At 44.1% G+C, this 14287-nt stretch overlaps 1 protein-coding gene across 1 annotated transcript in view; it reads left to right on the forward strand.

Moving 5' to 3' along the window:
• FADS2 (fatty acid desaturase 2) overlaps positions 1 to 14287 on the forward strand; it is a 64321-nt gene that overhangs the window by 18806 nt on the left and 31228 nt on the right. The window contains exons 3-4 of the mRNA XM_015409378.1: positions 3137 to 3334; positions 12125 to 12226. Of these exons, the coding sequence (XP_015264864.1) occupies positions 3137 to 3334; positions 12125 to 12226 (300 nt within the window). The remainder of the gene's footprint in view (positions 1 to 3136; positions 3335 to 12124; positions 12227 to 14287) is intronic.

Raw genomic sequence — 14287 nt, forward strand, 5'->3', positions numbered from 1 at the left:
CACAGTCCCTTCCTTCCTTCCTTCCTTCCTTCCTTCCTTCCTTCCTTCCTTCCAACCCCTGTATCTATCCATCTACCTATCTATCTACCACCCATCCACCCTACCTTTCTAGGGCCCATTTATCTTCGTCCACAATGGGCTTTGCTCCCTAGTTCTATCATAATGCCAAAGTCGGGGTTTCTGCGTGGATGCTGCTTTGTCACAGAGATATGAATGAAATCTCATTACAAAATGCAGAATATGTGGACTTGTTGAAAAACAACAGGAATTATTATATTTCTTCAAAGAAGCCATGTGCACGGCAAAAGAATGGATTGTGGGGCAGGCACAAGCTAGCTAATACCTGATAGTCGTGCATGCCCTCCTTCACTGTTAATTGCGCTGCTGTTAACAGAAGCCTGGAAGGCTGAAACTGGAGAGATGTGAGGCACGATGGGGGTGGGGTCTGAATGTCTAATGAGGAGCTGAGGAGAAGGTAGACGGCAAAAAATTGCAGAGAGAGCAAGAGAAGTAATGGGCTAGGAAATGAAAGGTGGGAGCAAAAGGCTAAGGAAGGGTGGATGGGGACGACAAGGCACGTAGGGGTCAGCCGAAGAGAAAGGAAGCCTACTGGAAATATGTCAGAGTCCCTTTCCTCAGACATATTAGCTATGCTGCTATTCTGTCACAGAACAGTCTGAACCATCCTGAGAAGGTGTGAATCAAACTCCAATTCACCATGACAGCCAGATTCAGGTACCTGGGAATACTGGAGTTGGTTTGTTGGTTTCTACCCACAAATCAGAATTCTAATTAGCCGTTTAATCCCAGCTGGGGGTGGAGGAAGAGACTCCAATTCACCCAAGTGCCTGCAATTGATCTTCATTGCACCTCTGCACTGCTTTGAAAGACTTCTCCAAACAACATTCAAACAAGAGTCACATCCAAACAACATTCAAACAAGAGTCACAGCAGCACGAAACTGATTTAGAAATGCAAATACAGATTCAAAGGTGAGGAGAGATGAGTCGTGCTGCATGTTGATTAACCAATTAGAATCCACCTGTAAGGATCCTATTTCCAACTTGCTGATAACTGGCTGCATACCAACTCCACTGTCCCAAGCTTGGAACTGGACCTCATTTCTTTGTACTGGTAGAAAATGACCCAAGGCTATTGGCTGATTTCTTGAGATTCCACAACCAGCCCTTCACTCTGGTTTCTGAACTGGAAGGAGCTTCACTACATCTTCCCCTTCCACCTCATGTCAGCCTGCCTCTCAGGGACCCCTGAATCCCAGATGCTCAAGGGATCAATTATTCAGGCACTCTGTACTGCTTGGCTGACTCATAAAGGAAGCGCTCTCTGCTCCCTGTTCTTTGTGGATGACTGAGCATGTGACAGCTAGCCCGTGCCTAACCATTCACCTGCTCTTACGCTGTGGAGCATAGAATTTTGTTGCCCAAGGGGAACGCTTGTCAGAGGAGAGGCTAAGGCTTAAGTGGCTCTAATTGTCTCCTGTAGCCCTTATGAGGCCAATTAGGGAGGAGCATAGAGAAGCACAAGGGATTTCCCATGCACTGAGAGACAGTTGACCATAGGTTATTAGCATAAACTGCCACATACGTATTGTTTTCAGTGGGGCCTCCGTGGGGTATACTTAGAGAAGAAGAAGAAGAAAAGAAGAGATTGGGTTTATACCCCGCCCTTCACTACCCAAGGGAGTCTCAGAGCGGCTTACAAACTCCTTTCCCTTCCCCTCCCCACAACAGACACCCTGGGAGGTAGGTGGGGCTGAGAGAGCTCTGACAGAAACAGCTCTTTTTCAAGGACAGCTCTTATCAGAACTAAGGCTTGCCCAAGGTCATCCAGCCAGGTGCAAGTGGAGGAGTGGGGAATCAAACCCGGTTCTCCCAGATTAGAGTCCGCGCACTTAACCACTACACCAAACTGGCTCTTAGGCACCTTGCCAGAGATTTGTCTTATTGTGCAAAAAATCCATATGTTTCCTCACCCCAGTTTTGTTCCCAGCACTAAAGCTGCACTATGTTATCACTGGGAACATGGGATTTAAAACAAAAACGGACCTAGAGATATGCGAAACTCTATTGAGAATTCTGGTGACTGTCCCGAAAATCCTTCACCTTCCTTCAAAATTCCCAAGATGTTTTACTTGAACTTTACCTCAGATTTCATTTTACCTGAGAAATTCTAAGGCAGCTTTGGGTTTCTTCCACATTAGGCTAATGCATTCATTACAGGTTTGAGTGTGGTTGCAATTTTTTGGAAATATCTTTTGACATAAACTTTTTGATATTATCGGTGATAAGCGATATTGCTCTTGTCCTTCCTCCTTCTATGTGATGCCATTTTATGAACTACTAAAGGATTTTAAAGGAATTTCTTGCCTTCTGATTTGACCTGAGATTGACCTGTCCATAAATCAGAGCAAGTAAGGTTGTGCTTAGGTTCACATGGGCAGAACAACAGTGCTCATATTCCATGTATCTTCTTGGTATCTGTGGTATCATTGCATTTGGAATCCTGAGAATATCTGTTTCATAAAAAAGAGAGACTTGCCTAAATCATGAGTTTGTTGTAAAGCACAGATGTTCTAAAACATGGAAATAAGATTGAACTAAGATGGGAAAGGCTTCAATTAGTCAGAGAAGCAGTAATGTCTTCTTTTTCATTCATTCATTAAATTTAAATAAATGTGCATATTACCAGGATATCAGTCCCCTTCCTGTGGTTCCGCCTACCTAAATGTGATTGATAATTTCCCCCCCACTTCCATAGTCTTCTTTCATTTTTACGGTTTTGGCAATCCAACATTTGCCAAAAGTAGTTTCAAGGTATTTTAAACTCTGATTCTGAGAATATACACAAATATTGTTTTGTCTTCCTTAATTTGGGATCAAGAATTGAAGCTTTGTTTGGTTAGTATTCAGTCTTTTCTGGAGTAGAATACCCACTTTCCTATTTGTAAATGGGAAAGAAGGATGGTGAGGCTTACTGTCTTGAGACACAGATGCCACCTAGAGAAAGTTACAGTGCAGTCCTGAAAGTACTTCCCTGGGAGGAGACCTACTTAGGATTGCTGTGGAAGTGTGCTTAAAAGGACTTCATTTTGATTTCTTGTATTTTCACGTTGCAGCCCCAGTTGGTGGAAGATTTCCGTGCCCTAAGAAAGACAGCAGAGGATATGAACTTATTCAAAGCCAGTCCTGTGTTTTTCTCCCTTTATCTGGGTCATATTCTTTTGATGGAAGCTCTGGGATGGCTAATGGTTTTCTACTGTGGTGCTAACTGGATCACAACCTTACTTCTTTCTATCATCCTTGCAGTCTCTCAGGTGAGGAGATGTTGAATGAACAATTGTTTGTCTTCTCATTCATTTAGTTATTCATTCCATCTAAATAAATATGTATATCACCACAGCCTCAATCTACGTGTTCCTTTTCAAGGTACTGAACAGCAAGATAAAATACAGTTTTATAACTAAAAGGTTTCAGTTCTTGTTAGCCTATCTTTAATATTCTATGCTTCCTTCCCTGCTACAATAACAGATCCAAACCAAATCAAAGAATAATGTATCAAAGATCCAAATCAAAGAATAATGTATTTGATTCTCAGTCTCAATGATAAAATTTAGTCCCCGTGAATTTGTCAGGTTCCCAGTCATTTCACTCTCCACTCAGGCTTTCTTGAGAGAAAGTTTATTAAAGAGATCTGAGATGCGGAAAACATGAACTCTTTGTCAGGACTGAGGAACAGAGGCAAGAACCCGGTGTATAACTAAAACCCACATTCCATGCATACGTCACGCAATCATAAGTCTAAGCAAATCTATGAACCCAGACAGATACAATAGTTCAGCTAGCCATTCAAAAGTCTTACCTTCTTCAAGGACACTCTCATGCGAAAGTTCCGTGAGGTGCTGCTTGGGAAAAAGGTTACAAGCGTTGCCTCCCTAAACTACAGACATTCACACAGTCTCTCTCCCTCTCCCCCTCCCACCAGGAATGTCAGCGAGGGTGAGCGATAAGCGGACAGCTGGATCCATCTTGCTCTAGCCAAGGGAAAAAGCGGAGAGGGAGAAGGGGTGTGTGGGGTACAGAAAATAGGTTGCTTCAGGTACAGGTATAGAAAACGTAGCAGGAGGCGAACCTGTGTCTGACAGAATTAATCAACACAGAGGGCAGTCCTAAGCAGAGCTACACTCTTCTAAGTTCATTGATGTCAATGGGCTTAGAAGGGTGTAATTCCACTTAGGATGGTGCTAACAATCCTGCTTTCTCTGCGGCTGCATCAACTTCTATGGCTGCACACAGCACTACATCCGACGCAGTAAATGGCAACACAAAGGCCTTTGCTACACAAAGTGGCCCTGCACACACTTGCTAGGCCTGTGGGAAGCTGAGGTAAGCTGTTCATGTGGACCGCCTCTTTCTCAGTGACAAAGAGTAGAGGCTAGGAAACATACCGACAAATGAGACAGGAACCAAGAGAATAAAATAGGCAGGCTGGGTTTGTCCCCATCTCCTCTCCTTTTTCTATCTTCCAACGGTATAAGGAAGAGGAAGGGGCATAGAGGAGTAGGCCAGTCATTCCCAGTTGCTTGCTGGGGTGTTTTCAATGCGCCTAAATTTTTATGATCAGTCCACACCTCAAATGGCACCCAGGCCCCTTCTAACCAATGTCTCAAGGTGATTAGGGCTAACCGGATGGCTGCTGCATCTTTGTCCCACACCGCCCAATTCCGCTGTTTCAGAGGACTTCCAGGAGACATAGGCGAGCAAGTGAAGATTCCCGTCCTCCCCCTCCTGCAAGATCGCCCCCCATGGCAACATCCAAGGCGTCTACTTGCACCACAAAGGCTTGTTTTCACCGAGATGCTGTAGGATCAGCTTGGAGGTGAACAGAGTCTTTAGCTTGTTGAAAGCCTGTTGGCATTCTTGGGACCAAGTCAGTTTATAGCCCGGTTGTGACTCTCAGGTCCCCTCCCCTTTGTCATTAGCAAGTCTGTTAGGGTCAGTGCAACCTGGACAAAGTTTGGGATGAAGGGGTAGAAATTGGCAAGCCCTAGAAATTATTGTCGCTGCTTTCAGGTTTTGGGGGGGTTCCCACCCCAAGACATCCTGGACTTCCTTTGGGTCCATCCCCAACCCCTTCCTGGAAATGCGGTAGCCTAGGAAGTCCTCTTTATGGAACTCACACTTGGACAGCTTGGCAAACAGTCTGTTCTGGTAGAGTGCTTGTAATATGTCCTGGACTAGCTGCACGTGGGAGGTTTTATCTTTAGAATAGATTATTTATTTATATTTATTTATTTATTTATCAAATTTATACCCTGCCCTCCCAGCTATGGGAGATATCACCCAGATAAACTAAGACCCCCTTGAACAAGTACTTATATAACACTTCGTTGATTAAGTTCATAAGGACTCCTGGGGTTCCCACAAGCCTGAACGGCATCGCCAGGTATTCAGATGACCAAGAGGGGTGTTAAAGGCAGTCTTGTGCTTGTCCCCCTCCCAGATGAGCACTCAAAAATAAGCGTCTCTGAGATCCAACTTAGTAAAAATCTGACCCTTGGCAGCCTCAGCCAAGAGGTCTTTGATCAGGGGAAGGGGGTAGGCATTTGACATGGACATGGCATTCAACCCCGATAGTCTGTACACAGCCTTAAACCCCCTGCCTTTCGTCTTACGGAAGAGAATGGGGGCTGCGAACAGCAAGGCCACTGGCCTGATAAATCCCCTGGCCAGGTTTTTGTCATTGAATGCCCGTAGGTCCTCCTTCTCTGCCAGACTCATAGCATACAGGTTCCCCTTCGGCAGTTTGTGTCCCGGCAGGATCTCTGTAGCACAGTCTGTTTTCCTATGAGGAGGAAGCTCATCTGCCTTGTCCTCCTCAAACACATGGGCTAGATCTTGGTATTCCACTGGAATAAGGTTCAAGTCCTCGAGGGCCAGGTAAACTCACACCAGCTCGGGGTGAGGTCCCCCCCCCCATTCTGGGTTCCAGGTGTGTTCTCTACACCTGGGGTCTGTAAACTGTAGGGTACCACTGCTCCACTGGACATGCAGGTCGTGATCCCAGAGCCACAGTCCCCCCCAGGACCATTGGAAGTTTAGCCGATCGGTTGACCACAAAAGTCTGTAGTTCCCAATGGGTCCCCACCAGTGGCGGTACCATGCTGAAATGGCAAGCTCCCTTCATTGGGGTCCCATCTATCTTGGAAAACATGATCAGTTTCAGTTCCTGTATCTTAGCTCCCAATCCCATCACTAGGGTGGGTGCTAATCAAGTCCCGGATGCACCCAGAGTCTATCAGGGCACACACCCACTTGTGAGTACCCATGGCAGGGTTAACTACAGTCACAGTCAAATAAAATGGGTGAAGCAACTCTCACCGATTCTGGTGCTGGTGGGTTTCGGACCTGTCATTTAGCGCCCTTCAGAGCAGGTCCCAGCCTTTTCTCGCCAGGTGGGGTGGTTCCTTGGTGGACGAGCTCCCTTCAGTCTCTCCCCGCTCTCCCAACTGGAGAGCCTTCGATAGTTGAGGCCGAACCCTGAGGAGTTTTCCCTTCTTCTCAGAACTTCATCACTTCTCTCTCTTTGGACTGCTCACAGGCCCCTCCCACAGGCAGTTAGCGGCAAAATGCCTGGGGGCCCCACACCGGTGACAAAGGCCTTGGCGCATTCACTGGTCCCACTCTCTGTCCTTGGCATAGACCCACTGACTCTTGAGTTCCACAGACGGTAGCTTTGGCCCCAGTTGGGATTGGTATAGAGACAGAAGTTTAGACTGCTTCTGGAGGACGGCAGGCAGGACTGCGCTGCAGCGACACGGTTGGAACCGGGAATTGCTCCTGGATACCACCAGCTCTTCATTTGTTTTAGAGGAGTTTTTGGGAGACCCCAGACACCACTGGACCTCTTGAAGAGAGGTCTGGCATAAGGGGCTTGATTCAGGCCCCCCACTTTGACACGAGTGGGTGGATGCCCTGGATCGTCCCAGAAGCAAGCAACGAAGCAGCACAGTGATGGCAGACATCATTGTATCAGCTGTGAGCGCCCCGAAAGAGAGTTACTTTGAGCCTCATCCAGAACTTCGACGAAGATATCCACCGTAAGTACATTTAAAAGCAACATCGAAAAACCAATGACTTTTTGATTAAGCCCCTTTAAAATTTTAAAAGTGTAAGGAGCGAAAGGGTGAAACTCCCCTCCCTCCTACCTTCATGGAGCGGCCGAGAAAATTCATGAAAGGAAAGCCGGTTTAAATATCTCTTGGGGGCCAAGAGGCGCTAATTGTCTGAGCCTTTATAGAAGGATTACAAAGTGATTTTCGAGAATAAAAAGAAATAAAAAAGGTACTTAGAGCTGAACCGGCTATTCTTCTGGCAACTTTTGATGACCTCATGCTATAGTGTTGAGAATGGAGCAGTTTATTGTGTCTAAAGCTACCAAGTACTGGAACTGTGTTGAAGGACTCTTGGTTGTTATTACTTCACTGAGAGCGACTATCGGCTAATTGTGCCCAGCGCTGAAGAGATTGTGGATGTAGTTTGACTGAACTGAGATTCTGCTGGCATATTAAAATGGGTAAACAAGATACATGGGGGGAAATGCCAGTGGTTGCTTGCATCGGTAGCTCCACAGAAACCACCTTGCAGCAGCTGTCATGGGACAAGCTCCAGGCTTTAGTTGTTGAGGCAGTCACTTTGGGAATTCAAAAGGCTTTCGAGACAAAACTGGATAAAAAAGACATTATACCAAGTCAAGCTATGAGTAATACAAAGACATCTCAGCAAAAATTAATCCAAGAGGAAGAACACTTCTATCAAGATGACTTCACAAAGAAATGGAAGTTAAATACCAAACTGGCGAAGACCTAAAACAACACTACAATCAAGCTGAGTTAACCTACGACGAGTATAACAGATTTACTAAAAGTCTGCCAAAATCTGGAATCCTAAAACCTACAAAAGGGAAAACATCCCAGAGAGATGAAACAGAATTTATGGAATCCTTAGATACCCTAAAAATCCACTACCGTTGGAGATGCTTAAAAGAAATCTTTTCTACCTTTAAAGGGAAGAGGCATAGAATTATGACTTTACTGAAGATGAGAAGTTACAAAAAGAAGAAAAATTAAGATTTATAAATAAGACTGGATAAGGGAATGTCTGTTTATATGTAACTGAATAAGATGGGCTAGGGAAGTTGTAGCCATATGTAACTGAGTAACATTGAGCACCATTGAACTTTCTGATTTATATTAATTCTTAAATAAGTTTTCTGTTCTGGCTAGGGAACCCTTAGGCATATGTAACTAAGTAATCACTGAATCCCATTGAATGTCTTGTTTTAAACTAATTGTAGTAAGAAGCTTTATAATAGATGGTATTATAGAATAATTATGAATCTGTATTCAACTGAGGTAGGCTAGAGAAGTATATTGAAAAGTATCAATTAAAGATATAAATAAGATTGGTTTAAGGATCCCAGGAGGTTGTAGAACTGGGGAAGAATATATAGGGAATATAGGTAGGTCTAGAAAACCTTTTTAAATGATAGATTATCACTAAAATGTGAAAGAATGTAATGGGATATAAGAGGTAGACTAGTTATGTTATCAAATTTAGAATATATAGAAAAAGAAAGTTTGTGATCATGAAGTTGGGAAATGGTATAAATTTAGCTAATACTTAAATATATATATTTAGAAGACTATTATAGAATGCTCAGACAATGTATAAATAGAAGGAAATATGTTTTGTTAATTAATAGACATGCAAAATTGTAGATCTGTGCATTTTTAAACTTTAAAATTTCAAAGTATATTTAGAGTTAGAATGATAAGAGTTAATTAGATAAAATACTGGTTTATTAAATATAGGTTTGTAAAAATTATGGAAGGTGAGAATTTGGTAATTAGATGCATATGTATGAGATGATTTAAGAGATATGATGTTGTTGTTAATACTCTCATTTATGTTTGTCTGTCTATTAAATAATAATAATAATAAGTTTAGTCTGCTTCTCCACCTCACACACCCCTTGGATCATAAAAAAAACACAAAAAACAAACAAACAAACAAAAAAAGACATCCACGTTTCAGAGCTCCAGACCCCCTACATTGTACAGCCCCATGAACAAATCAGCTGGCGAGTCTCAAAGCCAAGAGCCGATATCGTCCACACAATGCTTGTCTGAGGTGAACGTAGGGTCCCAGTCTCTCAGGAACTTGAGCACTTGTAGGGCAAAAAAGGCCAGCTTCTCTGGAGTTCCACCAAACGTGGCTTCTAGGATTTCTCTGGGGCTGCCCAGTGGGGTGGCCTGGGGTGCCGGTTGGGCCTGTGCCACTGGCTGGGCATCCTGAGCTGCCCCTGTGGCTCCCACGGCTCCCACAGGAGCTTGGACCACAGCAGCAGCCCGCTGCCCCTGGTGCTCCGCAGATTGTTGTCGAGAGGTGTAGCAGCACCATGTGGGTCTCACACCACAGTTCTCCATTTCACTCCGAAATTCTTGCCTGAGTCTAGCGAACTCTGTCTGCTCGACCACCCGCAGGTGCTCTGGGTTGTCGTGGAATGATCAGGAGACCCAACGCTCCATCCAGTGCCACCCCTGACGTGGTCCCAGGGTCAGCAGCCAGCTTGACTCACCCCAGCATGGGGGAATGGGCCTGTAACTATTTCATGTTTAACTCTGTGTGTGTGTCTTTAAAAGTTTGGATGCATGGCTGTATGATAGTCTAGTGCTGGAATCAGGCAAGTTATATGATTGGTGAGTGACAGAGAGGGGGAGGGGTTTTGGAATGGATGCTGTGTGGAGGATTTGAATGTCTATCAAGAGGGTCAGTTAGATATGACTGTTGATGAAGATCAGTTAAGTTCTGATTTCTGGGAGAGAAGCAGAAGTTCTGTGTATGAGAGGAGTGAGACCCATCCCTGTGTGGGATGAGTTTAGTTCTGGGGTCTGAAGGAGAGACCTTCTTGTGTGTGTTATGAAAAGTTGAAGTATAAAGAAACAGTAACCGTATATGGCCTGAAGGAAAAAGTATTACAAAGTTACCTAAGGAAAAATCCCTGTCATTAGGGAGCAGACTGTGTGTTATACCTACTTTACTAGTTACATGATTCTACCCTTATATTTATGCTTTCTTTAAATAAATCCTATTTCATTCAAGTATACCAGCTCTGGAAAGAATCCTTCCTCAGACCACATAGTTCCTCGAAAGCTTAAACCCTCGATATACCTACCCAGTGATGAATATTATATTATAAAGGTTTGGAAAGCCTTAAATTTCCTGGTGGCAGCCGGATTGCCCAGTAGAGAAAAACATAAAGTACACTTTTAAAGGGAAACCAAACCTCCCCAGTAAAGGGGTCGTCACAGGGCCGGTCCTCCATCGGCTTTGCTCCTTTTCCTTTCCCCTTCCCCTCGTCCGAGGGGCTGGCGGCCTCCGCAGTCTGGGTTTTGTTTTAGGCACCATTCCTGGACCCGGGTTCCTCGCTTCCTTCACTCATCACGACGGTGGGGCGATGGGTCAAGGTAATGGGAGTTCTGACACTCTGTCAGACCCAGTACGTACTCAGTCTCAACAACACTCTTCAGATGCAAGATTTGGTTATTGAGATACGCAGTCGATACAGGTGTAAGCCAACTTTTGTTTGAACTGACAGGCCTTGGTGCCAAGCCCACTGTCATACTCACTTCAAACTACCCCCCTCATGCCATGGCCCAATCACACTTGTCAGACATCACGCCAAGCCGATGCACGGTCTCTCCCCCTAAGTTTTCCTGTCAGCACGCCTGGCAGTAAAGGTTTCAAGGACACTTCTTCTTCCCTTCTCGGAAGAGGCCACTTGGGGAAATGTTATGGGCATCTAGCAAAGCATGTTCCCACGCATTCCATTCCCCACGCACCCCCCCCCTTCCAGCACAAAGTGAAAGCATCACAGCAAGCAGAAAACATCATGGCAAACGAAGCACTGGGTTTGACACTCAGATCCTCTGTGCCCTACTCTTATGTGGAGAGAGCGGGTGTTTTTAAAATATATATATTTTATTGTAATAATTGCATACAAATACAAACGTGCAAAAGAAGGGATCCAAAAACATAAACAGCAAACACCACAGGGGAATAAGAACATAGTTATTAAATTAAACAGTAAGATTAAACATGTTGCATATACTCTACTATAAATGTTTTACTGCTTAGCTTTTATATATAGTTAAGAATGTATTGTCTGACGTTTTCATTAGTCTTGTCTATTCCAGTGTATTATGAAAGGTTGCCAGTTGTTGATCAATTTTTACTGCAGCCATCGCTTTACCTTCTGACATGTCGTTATATGCCTTGATTTTATCCATAAACATAATGTTCCATATTTTGCCAGGTTTTCACCCTAAAACTTTACTTAAATAATTTGGAAGAAGAGATTTCGACAATGAGGGGCTCATCAGAACTTTTATTATACTTATTTATACCCTGACTTTCTCTGTAATAGGGACCCAACATCATTTATCCTTACAACGATCGTGTGAGGTGGGTTAGGCTGAGAGAGTGCAATCGTCCCAAAGTTATCCAGTAAACTGCCATGGCAGAGCAGAACCTGCGTCTCCCAGTTCCTAGTCCAACAGTCCAACCACAAAGGCCTATTCAACTTCTGACTTAAGGCACAATGAGGGGATCCCCAAGCGATAGATAGCATCTGAGTACAGACTGACATCAGAGCAAGATCCCAGCAGCAGGAATCAAATGAAAAGGAGGAATAGAAACTGTTTTTTTTAAAAAAACAGCTTCTTAAATAGTTTTCAGACAATTTTCCCCTGTAAATAGAAAATCTCTGTATAGGAGAAAGATTACTTGTGACTGTCACCTTTGGTTACATTCCTTTCTAATGCACTTCACCAAAGCTGCTAGATCTCCTTGTGATAGCTTGGCTTTGAATGTAGACATCTGGAATGTCTTCTGCTTCAGTTTCAGGTGCCTTTGACATCATCAGTGTAAAGAAAACCAGATCTGTTTAGAGGAGAAAGCCCTTATAGCAGGGCAGATTTTGAGGTAGTTTCATATTTGCTGTAGTGTGCTTTTTCATTCTTATGATCATTCTCTTTCCTCCCAAGGCCCAGGCTGGATGGCTACAGCATGACTTTGGACACCTCTCTGTATTTAAGAAGTCTGTGTGGAACCATTTAGTCCATAAGTTTGTGATTGGTCACTTGAAGGTAAGGCTCGTTCCCATTAAGCATAATGGAAATAGCTGCAGCAAGAGATGATGAAGCTAGCTTAGCTTTTCCCTGGCAAGCTTTTCCATGGCAGAAATCCAAGAGGTAATGCATTCCTCATCACTGACAAATGCTTTACCTATTAAAGTTCTGGCATCCAGCTCTTAAAGGCATAAGAGACAAGGTACAAAACTACCTTGCCTGGAGCCCTGCTTGGTCTTACTTTATTCTATAAATATAAAGATAGTAAATTCTAGCTTCCAAGTCTGAGTCCTTACAATTAGAGGAAGAACAAGCAGAAATTAGGGACACAATTGCAGTGTTAGAAGGGCTTGTTGTAATGTCTATAGTGGAATATTGATGGTGACATGCTATTACTGTGCCTCAAGAAATACTAAATTAATGAAAGACCCTCTATGTAACAGCAGGATTGTTCCTGTTCAGGACAGGAAGGTGGATTTGCAAACCACTGAATACCATCAATGATTCTGGCCTGAGGCACAACACCAGAACAGAGGCAATAACTTAGAGTTGACAACAGACCTGGAAAAAATGTCCTATCCCTTTAGTAGAGATTTTATGTATGGAAATGGGAAGTTGAAGCTTTCACAGTATGGGGAAAACAGCATCACATTAAGCCTATGTTAAAAGGACAGGACATTGTTTCTCCCAGTAGGCTGGCCTGTTCATAACCGTTATTACCATTTTAGACAACTGAGATAGCCTTGTAGGCAAAAATTCAACTGATGCCAAGAGCTGGCTTTGCACAGTCACTGTTAAAAAGCACTGATTGGGGATATTCTAATCAAAGTAGCAGGTCATCTCTTGAGAAGGACAGGTCCTATCCTACCCCCCTCAAGAGTTACACCTATGCCTTTCACAAAAGCTTAACACAACTGTTAATCAGATGAAGCTTTTCCTGGCATGGAAATGAATTGACAGAAAATGGTTTCCCTACTTAATTTATGTTATGTCAGGCTGCCGCTTAAGGCACAGGGAGCATAATCCGTGATTTAAATAACATTGGCATCATCTGACAAAATTAACATGATGGACAGTCATGGATCTTTTATCTTCTTGAATCTTCTAAGTAACCCATTTTAGGTGATTATTTGAAAGGGCACTGATCAGGCAGCACCAGGGAAACCTTGTTCCCCTTGCCATATTAAAACAGAAGCCTCACACATGTGGGGTTTGCTATGCTCATATGTGCCAACTTCACAACAATGACCCCATTGTTTGCTTCAAGCAGAAGCCTTTTCCCACTTCTATCTAGGGATAACCAGCATCCAGCAATATGTGAGTAGGCTGTTGTAACTGCTTCTGAAAAACACTGCCTTGACTGAAGGCCTCTTTGTGAGAGAAACCTCTCTGCCTGCTTGGTCTTCTCGGAAGAGATCTGAAGTAGCACAGACAGACAGCTATGCCTGTGATAAGCAACAAGTTGGCCTTCTGCCCTGGCTGGATACTTTTGTGTCAGAGCAGAATCTGGTTCTCAAATCTTGTGGGAAAGGAGGAAGAACAGGGCTATAGGGAAACAACTGGGTATTGTATTTAATTTAGCCCTGTGGAGAAACACCATTTTATGTATATGTTTAAGTTGGCGGGGGCTGGATAGGAGGGGACCATCAAGCCTGAGGCAGGCCTTGGCCTAGTCTCCTCCTCATCCCCCCCCCCGTCTCCCACCAGTAGTCAGAGGGCGGCTCCCTCGAGAGGACAGGAAGTCCATCAAGGCGGTGAGGAGATCTGCCCCATAATGCTGCAGGAGGGAGAGCCACTTCCTGGGCTGGAAGGACTGTTTGATATAGTGGAGCTTTTGGGTGGGAAGCCAGTCTATGAGAATAGAGGTCGGTCTGCCTGAAGTCTGGAGCCAGTCAGGCTGTCGGCTGCAGGAGGAGGCAGAGAGGCCATGTTGGGAGTTGTGTTAATCTAACTTCCTCCAGTGGAAGGAAGTCATGTGCCTGCCCTGCAGACCATCTAGACAGGGCATCAGTGTAGTGAAGGGAGAGATGGAGTGATTTATTATTCACCTTCATTTTGATTCTTCAGTTCACTGTTAAT

Source organism: Gekko japonicus, unplaced genomic scaffold, assembly GCF_001447785.1.
Source record: "Gekko japonicus isolate JY-2015 unplaced genomic scaffold, Gekko_japonicus_V1.1 scaffold730, whole genome shotgun sequence".
Taxonomy (NCBI): Eukaryota; Metazoa; Chordata; class Lepidosauria; order Squamata; family Gekkonidae; genus Gekko; species Gekko japonicus.